We start from the raw sequence: 24,307 nt of genomic DNA on the forward strand, positions 1-24,307 counted from the left end.
TTAATGAGCCTGTAGAGGATATCATGGAATCTCTCTCAAGTTTGATGTTTAGTTTTCATGAATATTTTAATTTTATACAGTATAATCTTTATTATTCAGAGTATTTTATTTTTACTATGGGAGTCCTTGGTTTTATTTTCCTAGTTAACTAAACATACTCATCATTTTGAAAATAAAAATTGGAATACTAATATTTCATTGGCTTATTGTTTGTTCTCCCTCCCTTCTCCAAAATAATGCAGTTATTTTTAGAAAAAGTTGTTGTTTTCCACTAATGCTTTCCTTTCTAGATTCGTATAGACATTCTGTAATTTTAAAGTCAGGAAATGAATGTATCAATTTTCTGGACTTTTTATTATTCTTTCACTTCTCCCTATTTACAATTCTTATTTTCTAAATATAGGCTTAGAAGAATCATAAATAAATCTGTTGATGTTGACTAAATTCTGAAAAGTCACAGTATAACTCTAGGATTTCACTTATTCAGATGGTACCTTTAGCTTAGCTTTTAATAATCCTATTTTAATCACATTTATGGGAGTGTCTAGGCACTTAGCTGTTGAATATATCTATATTCTTCCTTTACCCTTAATTTATAAGTTGCTACTTCAGTTCATCATTTGTAATTCTTCTAAATAATCCTGTAGTGTCCTGCTATACTCAGCAGGAAAATAATTCATTTTTGATTATCTATCATTTTCCAGCATATAATTATGAGGTCTACCCCCAGGAGGGCTCCATGCAGATACCCCCACCTGTTTAAGTCTGCTCCAATTAAATTACCTGAGTTACCTAGGTAACTGGCACACCTCGAGGCAGTTACCTCCTCCTTCTCTGAGGTCACAGCCAATCTACCTGCCATATCTCCCACCTTTTCCTCTATAATCCAGCTCAACACAGTCTCTGCTCTCTTTAGTTTACTCTCTTGCTCTTTTCTCTCTTTTCCCCTTCTTCCTTCCCCTTTCTCCCCATGCCTCCATCTTGGGTGGCCTGGCAGTTTGCTTTTCCCACAATAAACTCCTTTCTGCTGGAAGCACGTGGTGAGTTTCCTTTCTGGCTAACCCTACATCTGGTGCTGTGACTTGAGAGGGGACTGAGTCAGGAATTGCTGGATCCCCTTCTCCCTCTTCTCTTGAGAGTTAATCCACCTCCTTAACCGCCCATCCTGGGACCAAACTGCCAAAAAGCCAGAGGAAACTCACTTTGGACTTCTCACCTTTAGCATTGCTGGTTATGCCATCTACCACACCGCCTCCTAAGTCTGGTGAGTGAATCCTGTGTACTGGTCCTCTGTTTGTCTGACCACTCCAGACAGTTCCCTTAACGTGTTTTTAGCCAGTCTCTTCTCATTTCAGGAGTGCCAGTATCAAGAATTTGACTCTACCTCCTTGTGGATCCCTATCTATGTCCTTGTGTACTCCTATATCCTCACCAGACTACTCCATAAAGTCAAAATGCCTCATAGGCTAGAAAATCAGTCTCAATGGTCCAACCTTTGGCTTGTGCCCTCAAGAGTATAATGCATGCTGGGTTCCAGTGACCCCCTCTGGGTTTCCTCTCAAAGGCTAGCCATTCTGGGTTTGATCTACTCTACAAGATGAAGGAAAAGGTGGGCAGTTTTAGAGAAATAACTCGGACAAGGATTTGTGGTCAATTCCTAATCAATTACAGCCCCTGCCTCATGAGATTTCTTCTAGGCTTCATTCAAGAACTGCCATTTACCACCAAGGGGCAGCTGCTGCTTGCCTTCTTCTGGAGGGGCCACATCTCCACCTTTTACTCCTAATGTTGATGCCTCTTGCCAGCAAAAAGAAGCCAGAGAGAGTCAGCACCCTTTTTTAATTATTAAAAATTAATAATTTTTAATTATTAAAATTACTATTAATTATTAAATTATTTTTAATTATTAAAAGGCCAGACTGTAAGGTCCACTGCTGGGAGGCTCCATGCAGATGTCCCCCACCTGTTTAAGTCTTTGCCCAGTACCTGAGTTACCTAGGTAACTGGCACACCTGGAAGCAGTTGCCTCCTCCTTCTCTGAAGTCACATCCAATCCACCCGGCCATATCTCCCACCTTTTCCTACATAATCCAGTTCAACACAGTCCCCACTCTTTCCTTTTCTCTCTTTCTCTTTCCTCTCTTTTTCCCTTCTTCCTTTCCCTCTGTCTCCCCATGCCTCCATCTTGTGTGGACTGGCAGTTTGCTTTCCCCCCAGTAAACTCCTTTCCCCCTGAACCATGTGGCAAGTTTCCTTCCTGGATAACCTTACAATAATAACACAGACATTAAGAGAAATGACATGAAGTCATTGCAACAGATATCAAAGGGTGACATAGATGCTCAAGAGATACCTTTCAAAGTATAATAGGCATCTGATAGTTATTGTTTTTCAAAAATATTAAAATTAGCAAACAATTGCAATATATTTTAATGATTTAACCAATCTGTGATAATTCATGTACAGTATTTCAACTAGAATCATATCACATAATAAAAGGTATTTATATATTTATTATCAAACTGAATTACAGAGAGGTTACAGTTTCATACATAAGGCATTGGATACATTTCTTGTACTATTTGTTACCTCCTCCCTCATTCCTCCCTCCTCCCTCCCCCTTTCCTTCCCCCCCCATGAGTTGTACAGTTCATTTACACCAAACAGTTTTGCAAGTATTGCTTTTGTAGTTGTTTGTCTTTTTTTACCCCGTGTCTCTCGATTTTGGTATTCCCTTCCAATTTCCTAGTTCTAATACCAGTATACCCGGTTTCCAATATACTCAGATAAGATACAGAGAAAGTGTAGGTACAACCACAGGAAGGTGATACAGGAAGATCATCATCAATAATAGAGGCTACAATTACATATGGCATGTTGAAAGTAGTTACAACAATCATTTCCATAACATGGAGTTCATTTCACTTAGTATTATCTTATGTGTTCATAAGGGTATAGCTATTGGGCTCTTGTGATCCTCTGCTGTGACTTGCCTAAACCTGTGCTAATTATTCCCTAAGAGGGAGACCATAGAGTCCATGTTTCTTTGGGTCTAGCTAGCTTCACTTAGTATAACTTTTTCCAGGTCCTTCCATTTCCTTACAAATGGGGCAATATCATTATTTCTGATAGAGACATAAAATTAGATTGTGTATATGTACCACATTTTCCTGATCCATTCTTCTACTGAGGGGCATCTGGGTTGGTTCCAGCTTCTAGCTATGACAAATTGTGCTGCGATGAATATTGCTGTGCTGGTGGCTTTAGTCTGATTATGTTTATGGTCTTTTGGATAGATACCCAAAAGTGAGGCTGATGGGTCATAGGGGATTTCTATGTTTAGCCTTCTGAGGAATCTCCATACCGCTTGCCAGAGTGCCTGAACCAGTTTACATTCCCACCAACAATGGAGTAGGGTTCCCTTTTGGCCACATCCCCTCCAACAGTTGTTATTGTTAGTTATCTTGATATAGGACATTCTTACTGGGGTGACATGGAATCTCAATGTTGTTTTGATTTGCATTTCTCTTATGGCGAGTGATGTAGAGCACTTTTTCATGTATCTCTTAGCCATTCTCACTTCCTCATCAGAGAAGTCTCTTTTTAAGTCTCTAGTCCACTTGATGAGGGGGCTATTGGTTCTTTGCGGTTTTGTTTTGGAGGAAGGTAATTTTTTTTAGTTCTGCATATATTTTAGATATGAGGCCTTTGTCTGTTGAATGGCCAGTAAAGATCTTCTCCCAATCTGTGGGCTTTCTGTTTATCTTGCGAGCTATGTCCTTTGTCCTGCAGAAGTCTGCATTTTGATGCAGTCCCTTTTGTCTAACCTATCTTTGATTTGTAGCCTTTCTGGGTCTTTGTTAGGAAAGTTCCATCCTGTGCCAAGGAGCCCAAGTGTTTCTCCTATTCCTTTGATTAGTGTTTTCATGGTGTCTGTTTTGATTTCTAGGTCTTTAACCCATTTGGAATTGATTTTGGTGCAGGGTGATATATAAGGATCTAGTTTTAGTTTGTTGCATGTGTTGAACCAGCTTTGCCAGCACCATTGTTGAAGAGGCTAGCTTTCTTCCAGACTATTGTTTTAGCTCCTTTATCAAAGATTAAGTAGGCGTAGTTCTGTGGGTTCATTTCTGGGTCTTCAATTCTGTTCCATTGGTCTGTTCTGGTGCCAATACCAAGCTGTTTTTTTATTACTATAGCTTTATAATACAGCCTGAAGTTGGGTATTGTAATTCCTCCAGCATCGTTCTTTCTGCTTAGGATTAATTTTGCTATTCTAGATCTTTTATTGTTCCATAAGAATTTCTGGATTGCTTCCTTTATTTCCTTAAAGAATGTTGTTGAAATATTAATGGGTATTGCATTGAATTTGGAAATAACCTTTTGCAATATTGCCATTTTGATTATATTAATCCTCCCAATCCAGGAGCATGGGAGATTTTTCCATTTCCTTAATTCTGCCTTAATGTCATTTTTCATGTTTTTAAAATTCTCATTGCAGAGGTTTTTCACTTCTTTGGTTAAGGTTATTCCTAGGTACTTTATGTTTTTTGAGGCCTTTGCAAAAGGAGTTCTTTTCCTGATTTCAGCCTCGGTCTTTGGGTCGTTAGCATAGATAAAGGCCGTTGATTTTTGAGGGTTTATTTTATATCCTGCAACTTGCCCAAAGTTTTGGATCAGCTCTAGTAGCTTGGGGGTAGAGTCTATGGGGTTCTTTAGGTATAGGATCATGTCATCTGCAAAGAGAGAAAGTTTAACTTCATCTTTTCCTATTTGGGTCCCCTTTATATTTTCTTCTTGCCTAATTTCTCTGGCTAGGAATTCTAGTACTATGTTGAAGAGCATGGGAGAGAGTGGACATCCCTGTCTTGTTCCTGATTTTAAAGGGAATGGCTTCAGTTTTTCACCATTAGAGTTATACTTGCTGTTGGTTTGTCATAAACTGCCTTGATTATATTCAGGAATGCTCCCTGGAATCCCAATTTTTCCAGGGCTTTTAGCATAAATGGGTACTGGATTTTATCAAACACTTTCTCCTCATCGAGTGATATTACCATGTGGTGCTTTACCTTGCTCCAGTTGAAGTAGTGAATTGCATTAATTGATTTGCATGTATTGAACCAACTTTGCATCCCTAGGATGAATCCAGTTTGATAGTAGTGTATGATTTTTTTGATGACCTGTTGAAGTCTATTGGCCAGAATTTTGTTGAGAATTTTTGAGTCTATGTTCATCAGGGAAATCGGTCTATAGTTCTCTTTCTGTGATTAGTTCCTGCCTGGTTTTGGGATGAGGGTTATACTGGCTTCAGAGAAAGTGTCTGGTTGTGTACGTTCTCTTTCAATTTCATTGAAGCGTTTGAAAAATATTGTTGTGAGATCTGTTTTGAAGGCCTTGTAGAATTCTGCTGTGAATCCTTCTGGGCCTGGGCTTTTCTTGGATGGGAGATCACTTATGGCCGTTTCTATTTCAATACTGGAAATGAGTTTGTTCAAAGGTTTAAATCTTCATGGTTGAGTTTGGGGATATGAATTTTTTCTAGAAAATCATCCATTTCTTCCAAGTTCTCGAATTTGTTGGCATAAAGGTTTGCAAAATAGTCCCTTATTATGGTCTGAATTTTGGTTGTTTCTGTGGTGATGTTACCTGATTCATCTCTTATCTTGTTTATTTGAGTGTGCTGCCTTCGTTTTTTGGTCAGGTTGGCTAGGGGTCTGTCTATCTTGTTGATTTTTTCAAAGAACCAACTCTTTGTTTTGTTGATTCTTTCAATTTTTTTTTGTCTCTAATTCATTTAATTCTGATTTGATTTTAATTATTTGCTTCCGTCTGTTGACTTGTGGTTTGGCTTGTTGTTCTCTTTCAAATAAATTAAGGAATTTCCTTAAATGATTGAGTTTCTGTTTCTCCAGTTTGTTGGTGTATGCATTCAGAGATATAAATTTTCCTCTGAGTACTGCCTTTGCTGTGTCCCAAAGGAGCTTGTACTTTGTGTCCTCTACTTGGTTGAGTTTCATAAACATTTGAATTTCAGTTTTAATTTCTTCAATGACCCACTGATGGTTCAGCAGTGTGGTGTTTAACCTTCATGAATTGTAGGATTTTCTGTGGTGGCTGTTTGAGTTGAGCTCTAATTTTATTCCATTGTTGTCTGATAGAATGCATGGAATGGTTTTGACACTTCTGAATTTGTACAGATTTTCTTTGTGCCCTTAGATGTGATCTATTTTGGAGAATGTTCCATGTGCCTTTGAGAAGAATGTATATTCTGTTGTTGCAGGGTGGAATATTCTGTAGATGTCGATTAAGTCTAGATGGTCTATGCAATTGTTTAGATCTGAGGTTTCTATGTTCAGTTTTAGGCGTGTTGATCTATCCAGAGGTGATAGTAGAGTGTTAAAGTCCCCAACTATCAATGTATTTGGGTCTATGATTGTTTTTAGAGTCAGTCGTGTTTTTTTGATGAAGTTGGGTGCTCCTGTATTTGGTGTGTAGATATTTAGGATGGTTATATCTTCCTGTAGAGAGATCCCTTTACTAGTATGTAGTAACCTTCTTTGTCTCTTCTTACCTTTTTTAATTCGACGTCGATTTTGTCTGATAATAGGATTGCAACTCCGGTCTGCTTATGGGGGCCATTTGCTTGATAGATTTAATTCCAGCCTTTCACTTTTAAAAGATGTTTACTTTTGCTGAGTAGATGAGTCTCTTGGAGGCAGAAGAAAGATGGATCTTGATTTTTGATCCAACTTATGAGCCTATGTCGTTTGATTGGTGGATTAAGTCCATTAATGTTGAGAGTTAGGATTGAGAGTTGATCATTTGTTCCTTTCATTTTACCTATCTTGTTAAAGGCTGAGTCTTCCCATCTGTTGATCCGGGATTCTGGTTTACTATTTAGGGTTCATTTCTCTGTCTGCATTGTGATCTTGAATATTTTCCCTGTATAGTACATCTTTGAGGAATTTTTGTAAAGCTGGTTTGGTGGAGATATATTGTTTCAGTTTTTCCTTACTGTGGAAGACTTTTATTTGACCTTTGGCTATGAATGAGAGTGTAGCTGGGTACACTATTCTTGGTTGGTAGTTATTTTTATATAAGGTTTGGCATACCTCATTCCAGGCTCTCCTTGCTTTCATGGTCTCTGCTGAGAAGTCTGGGGTAATTCTGACTGCTTTTCTTTTATATGTGAATGTTTTCTTCTCCCTAACAGCTTTAAGGATTCTTTCCTTGGACTCTATTGATCCTGTTTTGATCACAATGTGTCGGTGGGATCTCCTATTCTGGTCTGGTTGGTTTGGGGTTCTAAATGCTTCTTGTATCTGTATAGGCCTATCCTTCTGGATATTTGGGAAGTTCTTGGCTAATATTCTGTTAAATAGGTTGCCTATTCCATTAACTTCCTTCTCCAGGTTTTCCTCAACACCTATTATACTTAAATTGGGCTTTCTGATTGTATCTTGACTCTCCTGGAGCGATCTGTTTTATCGATTGGATTGGTTTTGTATTGCTTTTAGATCTTTCTCCATAGATTCTAGGGATCTTCAGCTCCTGAGATTCGATCCTCTGCTTCAGTTAGTTGGGACTGTAGGCTAGCTACTTGATTTTGAATCTCTTTTCCTTCTGCTGGTCTTTCTTGATGATTTCCATGTCCTTGCTATAATTATCTCTTAGGTCCTGCATGGACTTCTTTACTTCATCAACTTCATTAATTTGGTTTTGAGTGCTGTCTTTCAAATCTTTTCACTGGGTAGTTATCTTTTCATTTGACTCTTGAAGTTCATTTATCTTTCTATTTGTGGAGGCCATGATATTGTCCATTAATTTTTGCTTTGCCTCCACACGCTCTAGAATAATTGACTGAAGAGATTCAAACTTTTCATTTATCATGTTTATCAGTAAACTTTGTAGAGCATTTTGAGGGTTCTCTTCTATGTCTTTGATTGACTGCTCTGCTACCTGCTTGTTTTGAGTGGGAGATAAGACTCCATTGTTTGCCATCTTTCTTGTGTTTCTTCTGCCCATTTTGGTTGGGAATGCCAAAATACAAGCACCTGTGAGCACTGTTTACGACCCCAAGCAGACCTTACCAAGCACTGTTATGTAAATCTTAGAAGTTCACAATTATATATAGATACCTTTTATACCTGTGTATAAAATTATATTTGGAGTTCCTAAAGAATACAATTTCAATATAACAATCAATCCTGAGCCCTATAATCAGTAGTTACTTACTTACTGTTACAACCATATGAGCAATTCTTGTTCTTATATTAAGTTCTTTTTGGACTGGCTTTCTCTATGAACCCCTTTGATTCACTCGGAATAAGCAGGGATACCCTCTATCCAGTATCCAGGAGTCAATGGAATCTGGAGGTCCTAGAAGTAAGTCAGGAGGGTAAGTTAGAGGTAGTAAAGAGAATAGAGTAGAATGTATGGGGGGGTGATGATTTTGGTTTAGTTTCATTGACGTGGAAATGTGGAGGAGGGTAGAATCAGTTGAAAGAATAAGGTTAAAATGATGGACAATGGAGAGTTAGCAGTAAAGAGTGGAGGTGTTATTCATAGGAAAGTAATTTTTAAAGAAAGAGATTGCAAAGAGAGAAATAAAGAAAAAATACTGGAAGACGGATGCACCTAACAGAGAAAAATTATTTAAAAAAGTAAAAAGGAAAAAAGAAAAAAATCAGGCAAAGAAACAAACAACCAAAAACAAACAAAAAAGAACTTGATACAACCAACAGGTAAAAATGGAAAACAAAAACAAACCAATGATGTTTCAGAAATGAAAATATAAAGAAAAAAAAAAAGAAACCTTAAAAAATGTTTGAGAAAAAATAAAAAGAAATAAAAAGGAGTCTTCCTTGTTTGGGTGGGCTTTCTACAGTCTCTGGTGTCCTTGTGATGGTCTGCTGTCTATTCTGCCGCTTGGCTGGTTTGACTTGCTTTCAGTTCGCAGGGGGTGGATCTGCTCTGACCCTCTTTCCCTGTCAGTGAATTCCTGGGGCTCTGTGGTTCACACAGCTTGCAGGTAAAACTTGGGCATCCTCTCTAGATGGGGATGTGAGCAATCTTGGGAACCTTGGCTCCACCCGTCTGCTGTAGGGCCGCTGCCTCTAATGCCTGGCTTTGAATAGCCTGTGGACTCAGCAGGACGGGGCGCCTCTGGTCTGGTTTACCCAGCTGAGGCTTGCTCGCCTGGGGAAGGTTCCTCCCTCCTGGGCGGGGCGGCCTCCTGGGTAGAGCAGGGTATGGAATTCAGCTCTGTTTTGGGCTGGGAATTGGGCTTCTAAACAGAACCGTTTTTTGTCTCGGGAACCGTTTGATTTCCCATGTGGCTGTTCTGTGCCACTGGTACGGTAGCTGCTCGCCGCTTTTGCTTTTAATTGAGGAATTCCAGCAATTCAGGCAGGCTAGCTCTAGCTGAGCTGAGGCCCAGGACAAGCCCTCACCCCCTGCCTGGGCAGGGGTCGTACTCCTGGGTTGAGCTGCCTCTCATTGGTCGGTCCCTCTTGCCCTTCTTAAAGATGGCCGCTTTGTCCTCGCTTTCCCCAGGTGGGCTTTAGTACCAGTCTGGTCTGACCCTATGCCAGTGTCAAAGATGGCTCTTTGCTCTGGCGGTGGGGAGAAGCTGCTCTGTGGGCGCGAGTGAGAGTGACTTTCATGTGGGTACTCACGCTTTCTCTGTGATTTCGGCCCATCTGTGCTCAGCCTACGATCTGTCTGAACGCCGCAGTCTGGAGGATTTCTCATAGGTCTCTGTTGAGTGCTTTAGCTGCGGGGAGTGCGGGACACTGTGCCGGCGCAGGCACTGGCATGAGCTGTGGGATGCCACCCGGAGCTCAATATCAGTTTTCAGCCAAGCAAAGTCAATTTTTCCTTCCTGGCCAGAATCCCTGTACTGTTAGAACTTACTTTTGCTATCTTTCTAGGGGTAAAAGTTTCTGTGGGATGGGAAAACTGCGACGTCGGAGGGAGCTCAGCTAGGGCTCTGCTGCTCCTCCGCCGTCTTCCCGCTCATCTAAAAGGTATTTATTGTAAGGTACAATTAAAATAAAGAATTACATGTTTTCATATAAATATAGATTATTATACCAATATCTCTTGTTATGCCAGAATGTTTCCAAGATCAGTAAGTTCTACAGATACAGTCTTCTTCACCTTGGTATGAGTTGATGGCAAGAATCTATTACTAAAAAGTAATGCAAATTAGATATTCTTCCTTAGGGATATAAGAGCCTTCACATTCCCATAAGCTTACTGTTTTAATTACTGTGTAAAACTTTATGTTTTATCCAATAAAAGACAGTAAAATTATGATTAGTATGGCTGTCTCTCAATTGTGGGTTGAAGCATTAAGTAGGATAAATAGAAAAAAAAAGTGCATTCAATATTGAATTTTTCTGATTCAAGAAATTAAATCCAGTGGTAACATTTTTAAAATAATCATTTCAAAAAACAGAGACATTTCTCATTTCAAAACTGCAATCAACATTGCATAAAAGTTATTCCTGAAATGGAGTATCTGTTGAAAAACGAACAGCTGGGTTATAGCAAAATTCTCTTGTATGTTATATCCTGGGGGGATAATATTAACTTTCTGCCAGACTGCCATAATGCAAATTGTTTGTAAAGATTAGAGCTTGCTTATCAAACTGATAGCACATAATCATTAGGTAAATAGCCCTAACTCCACCTCACTTATGGGTGGGAGGCAGGGAAACCAGTATTTTAAAATCATAATGAATTTATTTCCATGTATATATTGGTATGCATTTGAATGAAAATGATTGGACTATTCTTTATAGTTCAATCTAGGTGGACATTTGGATATCTGAAATAAACGAATGACCACTCAACTGTCAAAGATATCAACATTAGCAATACTTCCACTGCTATTAAAATATAATCATCTCAAAATCCATTGTTGATTCTTTTACTAGAGCAATTATTCTACACTTTTATGACCGTTTCCAGTATTACCTTCCTCAATTTTCAAAAACTAATTATTCTTCTAAGTTATTTGAGAAAACATTCTAATAAGACTTAACTTTGCTGTTTTCACTTCTAGCTGATATTTCACTTCTCTTTTCAAACTTTTCTCAGAGTAAATGCTTAGGATCTTATTCTACCCATATGGGTTTTGGGGATAAATGTTCCACTTTCAAATCCTCTTTGACACCTCCAGTTGTGTTTTTCATTCAGCATCTTATGTTAGTCAATATTTTCAGAATTCATTGCACTTCAAGTTTGTCATTATGTCTTTTTCACTTCAGTTCTTAGAATTATTCAATTGTAGACATATTTTCCCATAAATTGGCCTTGTAAATAAATAAAAATAATAATCTGTATGTATATAGATAGAAATAGATTTAAATAGCAAGTCATATCTAACACTCACATTTTGAATCCATCAAATGTTTCCATTTCATATATATTAAAAATAGAAAATATTTATTTTCTATGGACTCATTGGTATGAGTTAATGTATTCATTGGTATGAGTTAATGTAAAAAATCAAGATCTTTAATGAGATAGAACTTGAGGAAACATTATAAACATTTTGAAATATTAGAAGGAAAATTATTGTTTTGTAATTAAGTTTTACACAACTAAAATCTGAAGTTCAAATGTAAAAGAAAGATTTATGGACATTTGCAATCACTTTTTCTACCTAGAATCAGATATGTCCTTGTTTAATTCATAGTTAAATATGGAAGCAAATTCTATGGTATAGGTTTGCCACTCATGTGTCTATGAAACCCCAGTATCAGGGTGAAAACAGATATTCAAGGGACAAGGTTTAATTATGATACTTAGCTTCCTACTTATTTTTGTTTATCCTATGTTTAGTTTCTTTTTGATTAAACACATTCCACAGAGTTCACAATCTGGAATATCTACATGCCCTATTTGATATGCTGAAATCATCTGTCATGAATGTAAATTCTTAACGTTTTCCAGAACAGACTGTGTAAGTCTTCATAAAGTCTAGATTAACAAAATGTGTTCTTGAACTTAGCTGGTAAAATCAAGATATTATTTGATATAGATTTGCAGCTAAATGGAAAAATGTGGATCATATTCATGTACTTTTTATTATTGCTTTCTCACATTTCATCTTTGTATTGCTCTTTGACTCATGTTCAGATCATTCATATTTTATTTCAAAACATTTTCATTTTCAGATCAGCAGTTGTGTGATCCTGGTGAATTTCTTTGCCAAGATCACGTGACTTGTGTCTCCCAGAGCTGGCTGTGTGATGGGGACCCTGACTGTCCAGATGATTCAGACGAGTCCTTAGATACCTGTGAGTAGAAAGGTTCTTGTGCCTTTTGGATTTATCTTCCATGTGAAACTAAATGTCAGTTGATTTCACAGATGACTGCTATTCTAGTTTACTTGTATTTTTTTTAATAACACAAAAATATCAAAACCGGGGCTGGGGATATAGCTTAGTGGCAAGAGTGCCTGCCTCGGATCCCTAGCACCACATATACAGAAAATGGCCAGAAGCGGCGCTGTGGCTCAAGTGGCAGAGTGCTAGCCTTGAGCGGGAAGAAGCCAGGGACAGTGCTCAGGCCCTGAGTCCAAGGCCCAGGACTGGCCAAAAAAAAAAAAAAAAAATATATATATATATATATATATATATATATATATATATATATATATATATCAAAACCTTTTTTCTGCTTTCTTTGTAACTGTGTTAAAGAGAGCTAACATAAAATAAAGAAATTCAAGGTTAATTATTTTATGTGATTGCAATAATAAGAAAGACAGACTAGAGCAGGAAAAAAATTCAAATTGTAAAAGATAGCAACAAAATCGTTTTTCTCTAATAATTTATGTAATGTATCTTGACACCAACATACAGAAAAAGTGTTACAAAAACAAACTGCCACTTTATTTCTGTTAATATCCTAGGGCACTACAGAAATGATAGGGTTTTTTTTTTTTTTCTTTTAAACCTGAAAGACAAAAAAGTTTTGTTTATCAAGAGAGGATCTCTGTTGTTAATAACATCACACTCTGGGGGCACTTTGTCTATGTGGATCTCAGTGGTAGTCATTACAATGTTCGTTATAAATACAAAATAATAATGTCTTCAGTCTCTAATGCTTACCTGATATTTGCAGTATGAACAACCTCAAATATTTGTCACTGAGAATGCTAGTACATCTAGTTTTGGTCAATGAACTTCACATGTCATCAAATTTTCAACTCTAAACTATTTCATAATTCTATGATGTCAAAGTGAGAAAAACACTCCATCATATATATTACTTTATTTTATCCAGATACCAATTAGCACTAAAATTTTTCATTTTATCAACTTATATATAAAATGGCAGCAGGACACATAACGTATATTGAGGGAAATCTTTCCAACAGCAAACAGAGGTTTTGTTAATTACTATTCTTTTTATTTATTAGAGTAAAACAAGTTGTTCAACTTAGGTGATCTTGAATATTTTCACTGATTACTTCTATTTTCTTTCAACATACCACTTCCCCCAAGAGATTCTAGTTACTTACATTTCCAAAATTACCACTTTTTATTTAAATTTAAAGATCTTCACTAGGATTTTTATAATACATAACCATTTCTGTAAAAATAAATTAACAATAACATATAATTGATAAATGGATCTTCTGAATATATTCTAACTGTTATTATTTGTCAAGAACAGGAAGGAAGTACTATGATGTAGATAAGCTTGAAATGAGTGCTAAGTGGAAGAAAGTTTAAAATGACCAGATTTTTCTAAGTCTATTCATTTAAAGGATACAATATACACTAATATATAAATACTACACAGACAAAGAGAATGAAACTGACTGTTAACATTGTCTGAAGTCTTTTGGAAAGATGATAAAGTTGACTTAAAATTTAATTATGATGTTGGTTGCATGATATAAAATATGTATATGTAAAATTTCATATCCTAAATATGTGGATTTTATGGCATATTTGTTTTTGTATGTACATAAAGGGAGAGAAATTCATTGGCTTAATGAGTATAGAAGTTAAAGTAAGTAGACATATTTTTTTTAAAAAAGAAGATAAAGTAAGCTAAAAGACAATATTATTTGTCATTGAATTGAATTGTGTAAATGACAGAATTACACCAAAAATATTGGCATTTAAATTCAGTGTCTCATACTTAGCAAGCAAGTGCTTTCTATCATTTGAACCACTCCTCCATCACTTTTTGCTTTTTGCTATTTTTCACATTCGTTCTCACAATTGTTTTCTAGCATGGGTCCCAGGCAAAGATGCTTTATATCTGGAATTACAATTGTGATGATTACAACTAGTTTTTGTCACTGATATTTTTATATCTGACCTTTTTCCTGTGCTTATATGGAACCATTATCTTCTTGGTTTCTGCTTTTCATGTCATTGGGATTACACATGAGCCACCATCCTAACCATTTTTAATCTTCCTTCCCAATTAGGGTACTATTAAGATTCATCTTCTCAGAAGGAAAAAATTATCACAGTAAAATCACAATGGCTGTGCCTTAGTGTTGATAGTAGCATTTTGCCTCTGCCTTGATCCTCCCAAAAACTCTATGAAGTGAAAAAGACAGAAATGTGAGGTAGATTTATAGAACCATCTGCAGGAAGGCAATGATAGCAGGGAAGTGCAATTAACTATGATCTCATAGAATTTTTGAGAATGGCTACATTGTGTATCTAGGCAAGAGTTCTCTTTGCTGGTGAAACAGATCAATGAGTTTCCTTGTGTTAAAGAAGGCCAATAGTAATATCAGTCTGAACATGATGATTTACAAGAACCTATGTAGACAATGTAGGCATTTAAGAAAACTTAAAAAGTAATAGTTACATTGTATATTTAAACTATGACATATTTCCATCTATATTTAGTTAATCTGCTCCAGATAGTCAATAAATAGGCAATCATAAAACTAAGGCTTTATGAAAAAAAATCAAGCATTTTCTACTCAAATTTCTCAACTCAGTTTCACAATTCCTATTTCTTTTAATCACAATGTTTTGCAATGTACTAATGTACATAAAATATATCAATTTATAATTATATGAATATATGCATTCAGTGTAATGACCAGAATTAAGAATAAAAATAGTGAAAAAATGATTTCTTTCTTTCCAGAGACATTTTTTCTCAGTATATGAACAAGGTATTTAACTGTCTTTGAAAACTATGTGTGCTATATATACAAAATATTAGGTGAAACAAATAATGCATGCATTTATTTTTCCTAAGTATACGTAGCATTTAAGATGAAACACAAATCCACTATGCAATTCACTATGACCATGTGAAGGGTCACAGTAGTAAAATTCAAGTAAACAATAAGTATTATTGAAGAAGAAGAAAAGATTTACCTGCTAAACAATGATAGCAGAAAAGCTTTAGAAGAAAAGTACATATAAAGTCTTGGAGATTATTTTAGATTTTAAGGCAAATGGAAGTTTAATGAGCTTACATTTTTTTTCCACTTTTGTTTTTATGTAACATCAAATATCCAAGAAGCAGGAGTCTGATTTCAGTAACATAGAAAGTAAACAGTTTGTGTTTCTTGGGTTACTAATAAATCAATTTAAGAAGAGTTACCTAATATCTGAGAGTGGAAAATGTTAATAATTTCTAACTTTACTTCTGTGTATAAGGAATCTTTCTTTTTAGCTAGAAACACAAAAATCTATTTCTTAACATCATCGGAAATACTTTTTGTAGTATCTAGATTATAATTGACACCATATTTAGAGATTATGAGGTATTAATAACAGAAAATCAGGAAAATCCCTATTTTCTCATTGCTTTCAATTCACAGCTAATAGTTACTCTGGTGTGCAACCAGAATGAAATGTTTATTTGTGAAGTGAAAGCTTCATTACATCTGTGGCACTGAAGTTTTCTTGAAAGGCACATTTATTCTGAAGTATTTAAATTGTAATTATTCTTGGGAATTTTCTCTTGAATGCTAAAATGCCACTTCCTTTCCAACAATCAGCTCCATCTTGTGTACTATGTTTTGTGAGAATTTGATATTATTATACTTAAAACTGGAGCCTACATTTAAATAAGGAAGGTATTAGCCACATCACTTGTTTTCCTTCCCTATTACCTTATACTGGCCCTTTTACATTCTAATTTAGAGTTCTTCAATTACAGGTAATGTTCTACAGAACTGGCTAACAAATAATAAAAATGATCATGTGGGAGGATGATATTTGCAGCGTGGAGTGTTGTAATAACTTGTGCAATAACCTTACTTTGTCCTGTGCTTTTTCATATGCTGGAAAAATTTCCTTGTAAGGGAACAGATAGGACATATTTAGGTAGGTTCCATCCATTCATAAGACTGCTATCATATATATATATATGATCTTAGTTTGTTTGGGAAACCCTTTCAAATGTAGGTGGGAAACCATTTTATAACATGAAGCCTGTATAGGAACATGCTACAGGCTATATTTAGCTAGCACCTTGTAGCTTGCCAAATCCTTGTTAAAGTGCCATAGCTGAAGCATGCCTGACAGAGATCTCTGTCCAAGTACAATCCAAGCATAGAATGACATAATTCTACACAGAACCGTGCTGACATTTAAACACTCATGTTGGCAGACTGAGGTAATATGGTTCAATCTTCAAAATCTTTTCTTCCCAAACAATTGTACATATGTTTTTGTTATAATTGCACTGGCATACTTGTAACAAAAATAAGTACAAAGCTACAAAAGTAGAGAATTCACCATTGATATGGCAGCTCTAGAAAGATAGAGACTTACTTGCTTGCCATTTTTTTTCGACTCTACTATCCCCTTCGCATGGAAGTGGGAGACTTACTTACCCAGAGAATAACTACCCTATCTTTCCAGCTGATAATTCTATTGAAAGCATAAAGAATAGAAAGAAAAAAAGAGAAGGGACAACAACCAGATGGGCTACCTGTCTTGAAAACAATTGTTTTGGTATTCTAACAGATTGTTTTGATTCTAACAGATATTTACTGGCTCTCAAGAACTGACATTATGGTAGGTGGGACAATGAATGTTCTCAAAAAGGTCTGTTTGTTTCCAAAGCCAACTTTAAAAGTCTTACAGTAAAGAAACAAAGAGGAGAAAAAAAGGATAGTCAAATTACCTGGATGCATGTATTCTATTTTCTCCCTACTATCAATCCACTGCATGGCAGGTTAGTAAGGGCTTTTGACTGTAAGGGATGCTTTATTTCATAGCTCAAGTCTTCCATGTATAATGTTATATAACTTTATTCTTGGCAATTGACAACCTTTGTATGACTCCTGGAAATGATACCATCTGTTTCATAGTGAAATGCTTAGATGAATTTTTCTTAAAAAGTGAATACTGTTACTCATAACCAATCTTATTTCAAAGTGTTCAGTCAGGGCTCTGGTAAACCAATTTACCTTCAGAATTGTTTGATATGTGTCCAGCTACTCCTTGCAGAATAACCTGTCATTCCTTACGGCATTCCTAGGAAGTAAATAATCTCCCACACATATTGATTTGAGTTTTATTGTAAGCAGTTTTAATAACTAGGTATAGTAGTTACATTTTGCATATACACATACAAATATAGGACAAATTTGGTAGTATTGGTATGGAGCAGGTGACATTTTCTGGTTACTTTCTCAAAAATAAAGTCTAAAGTTTAAAGTCTCAAGTTTAATAAAAGAATGGGTTAACAGTTAATTCATGAAAAAAATATTGATTGCTGCTGAAGTCCTGAAATGTATGTGTTACCTATTTTTTAAAGAGGAAATTGAGTTTATAATGTTTTGTAACTGACTAAATATGTTGTTATTTGTGAAAGCAGATCCTATAAACGTTTTTTTTTTTTTTTTTGAAATTTTGCTCCTACTTTGAAAAAGTGAGGTAAGGAAAGGTCCAATTCCTAAGAAGGCCCTTCAGGACATCTAATTTAAAAATATAGTGTCATCTGAAAATCTGGAAGGCTATCCCTATAAGGTTATTTCATACTGGCTTTGGGAGTGATTATCTCTAAATGAACAATGTGGTAAAAATAACAAGTCTCTGGGGTAATAGGAACAGAAGTATTGATGAAAAATGAAAATGACTGTAAGTCATTAGGTTAGATATGACTGCAAAAACTGACCATTGCTTCTATTAAGTTCTCCTTGTTGTCAGATTTAAAACTTTATTAAGATAGTGGAATGTTAATGAACTTTGTATGTTCACCTTTCCCTTATGGTATAAGCTAGAAATCCTTTTATAATATCCTTCTAAACTTTCTTTCTTTGACACAGGTCAGAGAAATAAAATGGGATTCAGAAGGGAGATTATTAGCAATCAGATACTGTCTTTAAAATATATAGTGGAATAAGGCATTGAAAGAAGGCTACATGAACAATAAAATGGATGAAAATATGATCCTTGTTTGTAAGTCACAGTGATTTAGAGGTCACTTTGCAATGAGCTAATATATCAGAAGCCCAGTGCAAAGCTGTTCCTTAGCTAGAGAAACTGAAATGATCTTACATATTAAGAAAAGCATATGAGGCCCATGAGAACAGTTTACATCTCTTTCAATTCTTTTTGTTTTGTTCATTTTATTATTAGGTCCTTCTCCTTAGCAGTAGAAAGGCCAAAACCATTGACCCCTCCCTCATTTTTTAAAAAATCTTCCACTAAAGATCTGATAGGAAGGGCAATGCGAAGGTAGAAAAAGTAATTGTGAATTAGAAAGGCATATCTAATGTTGGCTCATTTCCCTAGCACAGTGGGGACAAAGAAGTAGATGACATTTCTCCTCTTTTTGTACCAATATTCGCTAACAAGTCTCTACTAGTCTTTGCAATTTTAAGAGAGGTTGGTTGCAGGCATAAGTGACAGAACTGAGTTACCTATCATTCACTTAGGCAGAGGAAGCTCAGCAATGACAAAAAGAGGTTGCTGCTCTTTGTTCTTCTGATCCAAGACCACAGGTTGTTGTTGGAATAAACAAGGTGCACATTCCTATGCCTGAACTCAAACTATAGGGAATGAATCAGAAATGCTGTGAAGTAAAAAGAGTGAAATGAAACAGATGAGTTCTAGAGACAACTCTGATAAAATCTCCTTGGCTTAAGGGATAATGTACAGTAAACAAATGCGCTTGCAGGGATCTGCTGGGACAAAGCTGTAAGCTCAGCAAGGAGTCTTTCCAGAAACTGTTCAGTCCATCAATTATCTTCAACTAATCTAGCATTGGGGATTTCACGGGTGAGCACATCCCATCCCCCCCCCCCCCAGGACATTTTATTCTTTATAGTCATTGTATAAAATTTACATTTGATTTTCACTCAAAGGTGCTTTGTAAATGACATATTTTGCTAAATTAAATACTGAAGGGTGTTGTTTTCCATGAACTTGTTTTTTAATGAAAATGCCATTCTCTCTTCCTCCTTTCTTCTATCTTTTATCACTGCACTCTAAAAGAAGGATATTGAACCTTCGTCTATGCCTATGAAACTGCCAATAGGGCAGAGTCTCATCATCTAACTAACAACTACAGTGGCCTTGTTGAAGGTAGAGCACTATGATAAATAGAGTTTGGATTTTCATTTGTTTTTCTTTTTTCTAAAAATATTGGAATATTCACTTTCGTGATTTGAGGGATGGCAAAAAATGCTTATGTAGGGGAAAAGGCTCCATGTCACAATGGGTAAAATTAGCCAAAAGCTTAGAGTGAATCAATTCACTGAATGTACACGTAAACATTGCTTTCAACTTATAAGATTCTTCCCAATCTCCAACCATTTTTCTTTCTTTCCTTCCTTCCTTCCTTTTGTTCCTATCATTATTCTTTTTTCCTTTCTTCCTTCCTTCTTTCCTTCCCTCCCTTCCTCCTTCAACCATCTTTGTTTCTTTATCTCTCCGGAAGAAAAGGCACATATCCAAATTATTGTCTATCCAATTTCATAGAATCAAGTAGAGGAAAGGAGAGTGACTTATCAGAAGAAAAAAAAGTTCCAGGTTCTCAGAAGCAATGTAGAAAAACAAGGAAAACTGTATTCCTTAAGGTTCTGACTGAATAGCCTAGAGAAAATAACTATTCATATAATTCTTCATTGTAGAATTCACTATTGAGCAAAATGCTTTGTCATACAGTTTGAATCATTAGAAATGATGACTAAAAGGCAGCCATCTTCAAGAAGAGAGATTTTAGGAAATAGCAACCCCTGCTAATAGTTAGAGCTTCAATATTTTTGAAACAGAATTATGAAAAATATAAAGCCACTCATGTGATATTCTCTTAATGGGATTCCTAGTAAACACACACAGCTTTCTGATGTAGTCTGTATGTATGGGTATGTGTATCTATTTTTCTTCCATTTACATTACATAATATATAAACTATATAAAAATAAATTATAAATATATGACTATTTGTATACTCCATTTTAAATTCTATATATATTCCATATGTACATTTTTAAACCAGCATAAAATTGCAATTAAAGCCCAATTGGGCTGGTGCCAGTGCCTCATACCTGTTATCCTAGCTACTCAGGAGACAGAGATCTGCAGACTGAGGTTCAAAGCCAACATAGGCAAGAAAGTCCCTGAGACTCTTATCTCCTGTTAATTGCCAGAAAACTGGAAGGGGCACTGTGGCTCAATGTGGAGAGCACTCAGCAACAGCTCCTGGGCCATGAATTCAAGCCCCACTAAAGAAAAAAAAAATACCCCACCATATTTGAAAATATACATCTTATCCAATACAGAATACTAATGTTGGAGTTCTGTTAAAGAGACATGGAATGGAACCTAGTCAATTTCTTATGTATTCAAAGCTCATTTCTACATTATTAGGTAACCTCTGAAAAATTGTAATTTAACTACTGTTGTTCTTATGTAAATGAATATACCATTCAGTAACTTAAAAACAGTTCAACTTTTGTTTTTCCAAAAGTTGTTGGAAGATATGTTGTCCCAACTCTTGAAAACAAAACTGACCTGACAATAACTCTGTTGGTGATCTATAAAACAAATTTAGAGGGGTAGCTGTTGACTGTTTTAGAAATGATATCTAGCTACAAAACATAACACAGACTCAGTTTTTTTTTTAATTCAGTGTCTTTATTTTCTGATAAAGTGAATAAAATATGCTAGTCATACTTTCCATGTTATAAGTATTCTACACTAAGGAATTATAATCCATATTAATAAAATGCATAAATGACAGCATAAGTTTGTAAATTCTAACAACAGCCATTTTCTACCACTAAAGAGGACTAGAACCTACGATGAAAATGTGATTTGTTTACAATCATAGTTTTTCAGGTGAGAAAACAAGATCTATGTTATACATTCACTCAAACTGAAGCTAATATTCCTGCTGAGGAATAGTTATCAGGTGTGTACAAACCCACTCAACTTGTTTGCACTATGTGAAAACAATAATATATTCATCACTAAAAAGAAAAACTATGCTTATTACTCAAAGAATTAAAAAAAATAAAATAAAACAGGGCTGGGATGTAGCTCAGTGGCAAAGCATTTGCCTAGCAAGTGCAACATTCTGGGTTTGATCCCCAGTACCAAAAAAGCAAAAGACAAACAGAAAAAAAAGACAAAAACATTTTCTTGGCAGACTGTATATATTCACATCTGAAATTTTCTCAAATATGAATTTCTAAGTTAGTAGAAGTCTGGGAAGAATTAGTATTTTCTATGACTACCCAAACATTCAGTCATATAGAATATCATGCAATAAAATTTAATTGATATCCATATTGAAGAAAAAAAAGACATTTGAGGTAAAGTTCATAGTGATAGTTCCTTTCACAACATATGCTTGACATGACCATAAAATTAGTGTTGAGTCTTGTGTATTTTCAAACATACAATATATTCTAATATTTTCTAATGGGATTAAGGACCTGTAGAGGTTAAATGTAAAGTTGCCTTGGGTACTACTCATGGTCCTCTTTTACAGAAGATTAAATAAAGCATAAAGATAGCTATTTTATAGAGATCTTCAAAAGTTAGTCACAAAACTTAAGATCAAGTAGGGTTCCCTATTGGCCACATTCCTTCCAACATTTATTATTTTTATTTTCTTGATAAAGAACATTCTTTCTGTGGTGAGGTGGAATCTCAATGTTGTTTTGATTTTCATTTCTTTTATGGCCAGTGATGTAGAGCACTTTTTGATATGTCTCTTGGCCATTCTCATTTCCTCATCAGAGAAATTTCTTTTTAAGTATTTAGCCCACTTGTTGAGGGGACTGTTGGTTCTTTGCAGTTTTGTTTTGGAGGAATGTAATTTTTTAAATTCTGCATATATTTTAGATATTAGGCCTTTGTCCGTTGTATGGCCTCTAAAGATCTCCCAATCTGTGGGCTTTCTGTTTATCTTGTGAGCTATGTCCTTTGCCCTACAGAAGCTCTGCAGTTTGATGCCCATTTGCCTATTTTTTCCTTGATTTGTAGCATTTATGAGTCTTTGTTAAGGAAGTTTCATCCTATGTCAAGGAGCCCAAGTGTTTCTCCTACTCCTTCTTTTAGTATACTGGTCCAGCCACTCTGGAAAGCGGTATGGAGATTCCTCAGAGGGCTAAGCATAGAGCTCCCCTATAACCCAGCAGCTCTACTTTTGGGCATCTACCCAAAAGACCACAAGCAAAAACACACTAAAGACACCAGCACAACAATTTTCATCTCAGCACAATTTGTCATGGATAAAATATAAAAACAACCCAGATGCCCCTCAGTAGATGAATGGATCAGGAAAATGTGGTACATATACACAATGGAATTTTATGCCTCTATCAGAAAGAATGACATTGCCCTATTGGTAAGGAAATGGAAGGACTTGGAAAAAATTATACTAAGTGAAGTGAGCCATACCCAAAGAAACAACTCTATGGTCTCCCTCATAGGGAATAATTAGTACAGGCTTAGGCTAGTCACATTAGAAGATCACAAGAGCCTAATAGCTATGCCCTTATGAATACATAAGATGATGCTAAGTGAAATGAACTCCAAGTTATGGAAACGACTGTTGTATCACTGTTGTAATAACTTTTAATATGCCATGTGAAACTGTAGCTTCTATTGTTGATGACAACTCATGGGAGGAGAGGGAAAGGGGGAGGGGGAGGGAAGAATGAGTGAGGAAGTAACAAACAGTACAAAAAATGTACCCAAGGCCTAAGGTATGAAACTGTAATCTCTCTGTACGTCACTTTGACAATAAATAAGGAAAAAAAATCTTAAGATAAGTATAGTAGCATGTTATACAAACTTTCATAGAAAGTACATTAGGCTGAGAGAATGACAGAGATTCCCAAGATGAGCATCTTACCTTTTAATAAAGAATTTTCTACATGCCCAACTCACATTATATTCACTTCAGCCTATTTCCCTTCCTTTGTATATAATTCCGTAAGTTCAGTCTCCCCAAGCTTGTGCATGTGTGGCTCTTATACACAACAGATTTTAAGCAAGCATCTACAATGAGACAAGTCTTGTGATAAATATACTAAAAGTAAAAGACAGATGTAGTAATGGCTAGAGAGAGGATTATTAATATGTTCAATCAATTATTATTTTCCTATATTGCTTTCTTTCATCTTCCATCTTTACTCTTATTTGAGTGAGCCATATTCTTTTAAAGAATATCTTCATTTGTGTCATGGAAATTTGGATATGCTCCTTTCTTCTACATGATTAACATAATACAGAACACAATATCTCATCAAAGTCTCTGGTTTCACTCATATTTTTTTAAAAGAAGATCCTATATAACAGTGAAGGGAAATGGGAGGCATGTTTACAATTCTTTCTACCAGAATATTATTTTTTTATAGCTACCATAATACCACAACCTAGTGACACAAACTAAAAAGAATTTTATTTTATTGAGGCTGGATTTCTCTAAGTAAAGACATGGATAAGGTTGTTTTCATGCTGCCACGTTCATCTAATTTTGTAGATAATCGTCATTTTTGTGATCTAAAGGTGGTCCACTCCTCAAGTGTGTTTGTGCTCTCATCATCTTTTCTTTTCTTTTTTGCCAGTCATGGAGCTTGAACTCAGGGCCTGAGCACTGTCCCTAGCTTTTTTTTGCTCAAGGCTAGCACTCTGCCAACTTGAACCACAACACCACCTCTGGCCTTTTCTATATATGTGGTGCTGAGGAATTGAACCTAGGGCTTCATGTATAAGAAGCAAGCACTCTTACCACTAGGCTATATTCCCAGCTGTCGTCATCTTTTCTTATAGGAAAACCAGTCATATTAATTAGGACTTATAATGACTCCATTTTACTTAAATTA

At 35.7% G+C, this 24,307-nt stretch overlaps 1 protein-coding gene across 1 annotated transcript in view; it reads left to right on the plus strand.

The window, feature by feature from the left end:
- The window catches only part of Lrp1b (LDL receptor related protein 1B), a 1,711,024-nt gene that overhangs the window by 324,840 nt on the left and 1,361,877 nt on the right, over positions 1-24,307 (plus strand). Inside the window, exon 2 of the mRNA XM_048345540.1 lies at positions 12,189-12,311. Coding sequence (XP_048201497.1) covers positions 12,189-12,311 — 123 coding nt within the window. The remainder of the gene's footprint in view (positions 1-12,188; positions 12,312-24,307) is intronic.

This window comes from Perognathus longimembris, chromosome 4 (assembly GCF_023159225.1).
Source record: "Perognathus longimembris pacificus isolate PPM17 chromosome 4, ASM2315922v1, whole genome shotgun sequence".
NCBI classification, from domain to species: Eukaryota; Metazoa; Chordata; class Mammalia; order Rodentia; family Heteromyidae; genus Perognathus; species Perognathus longimembris.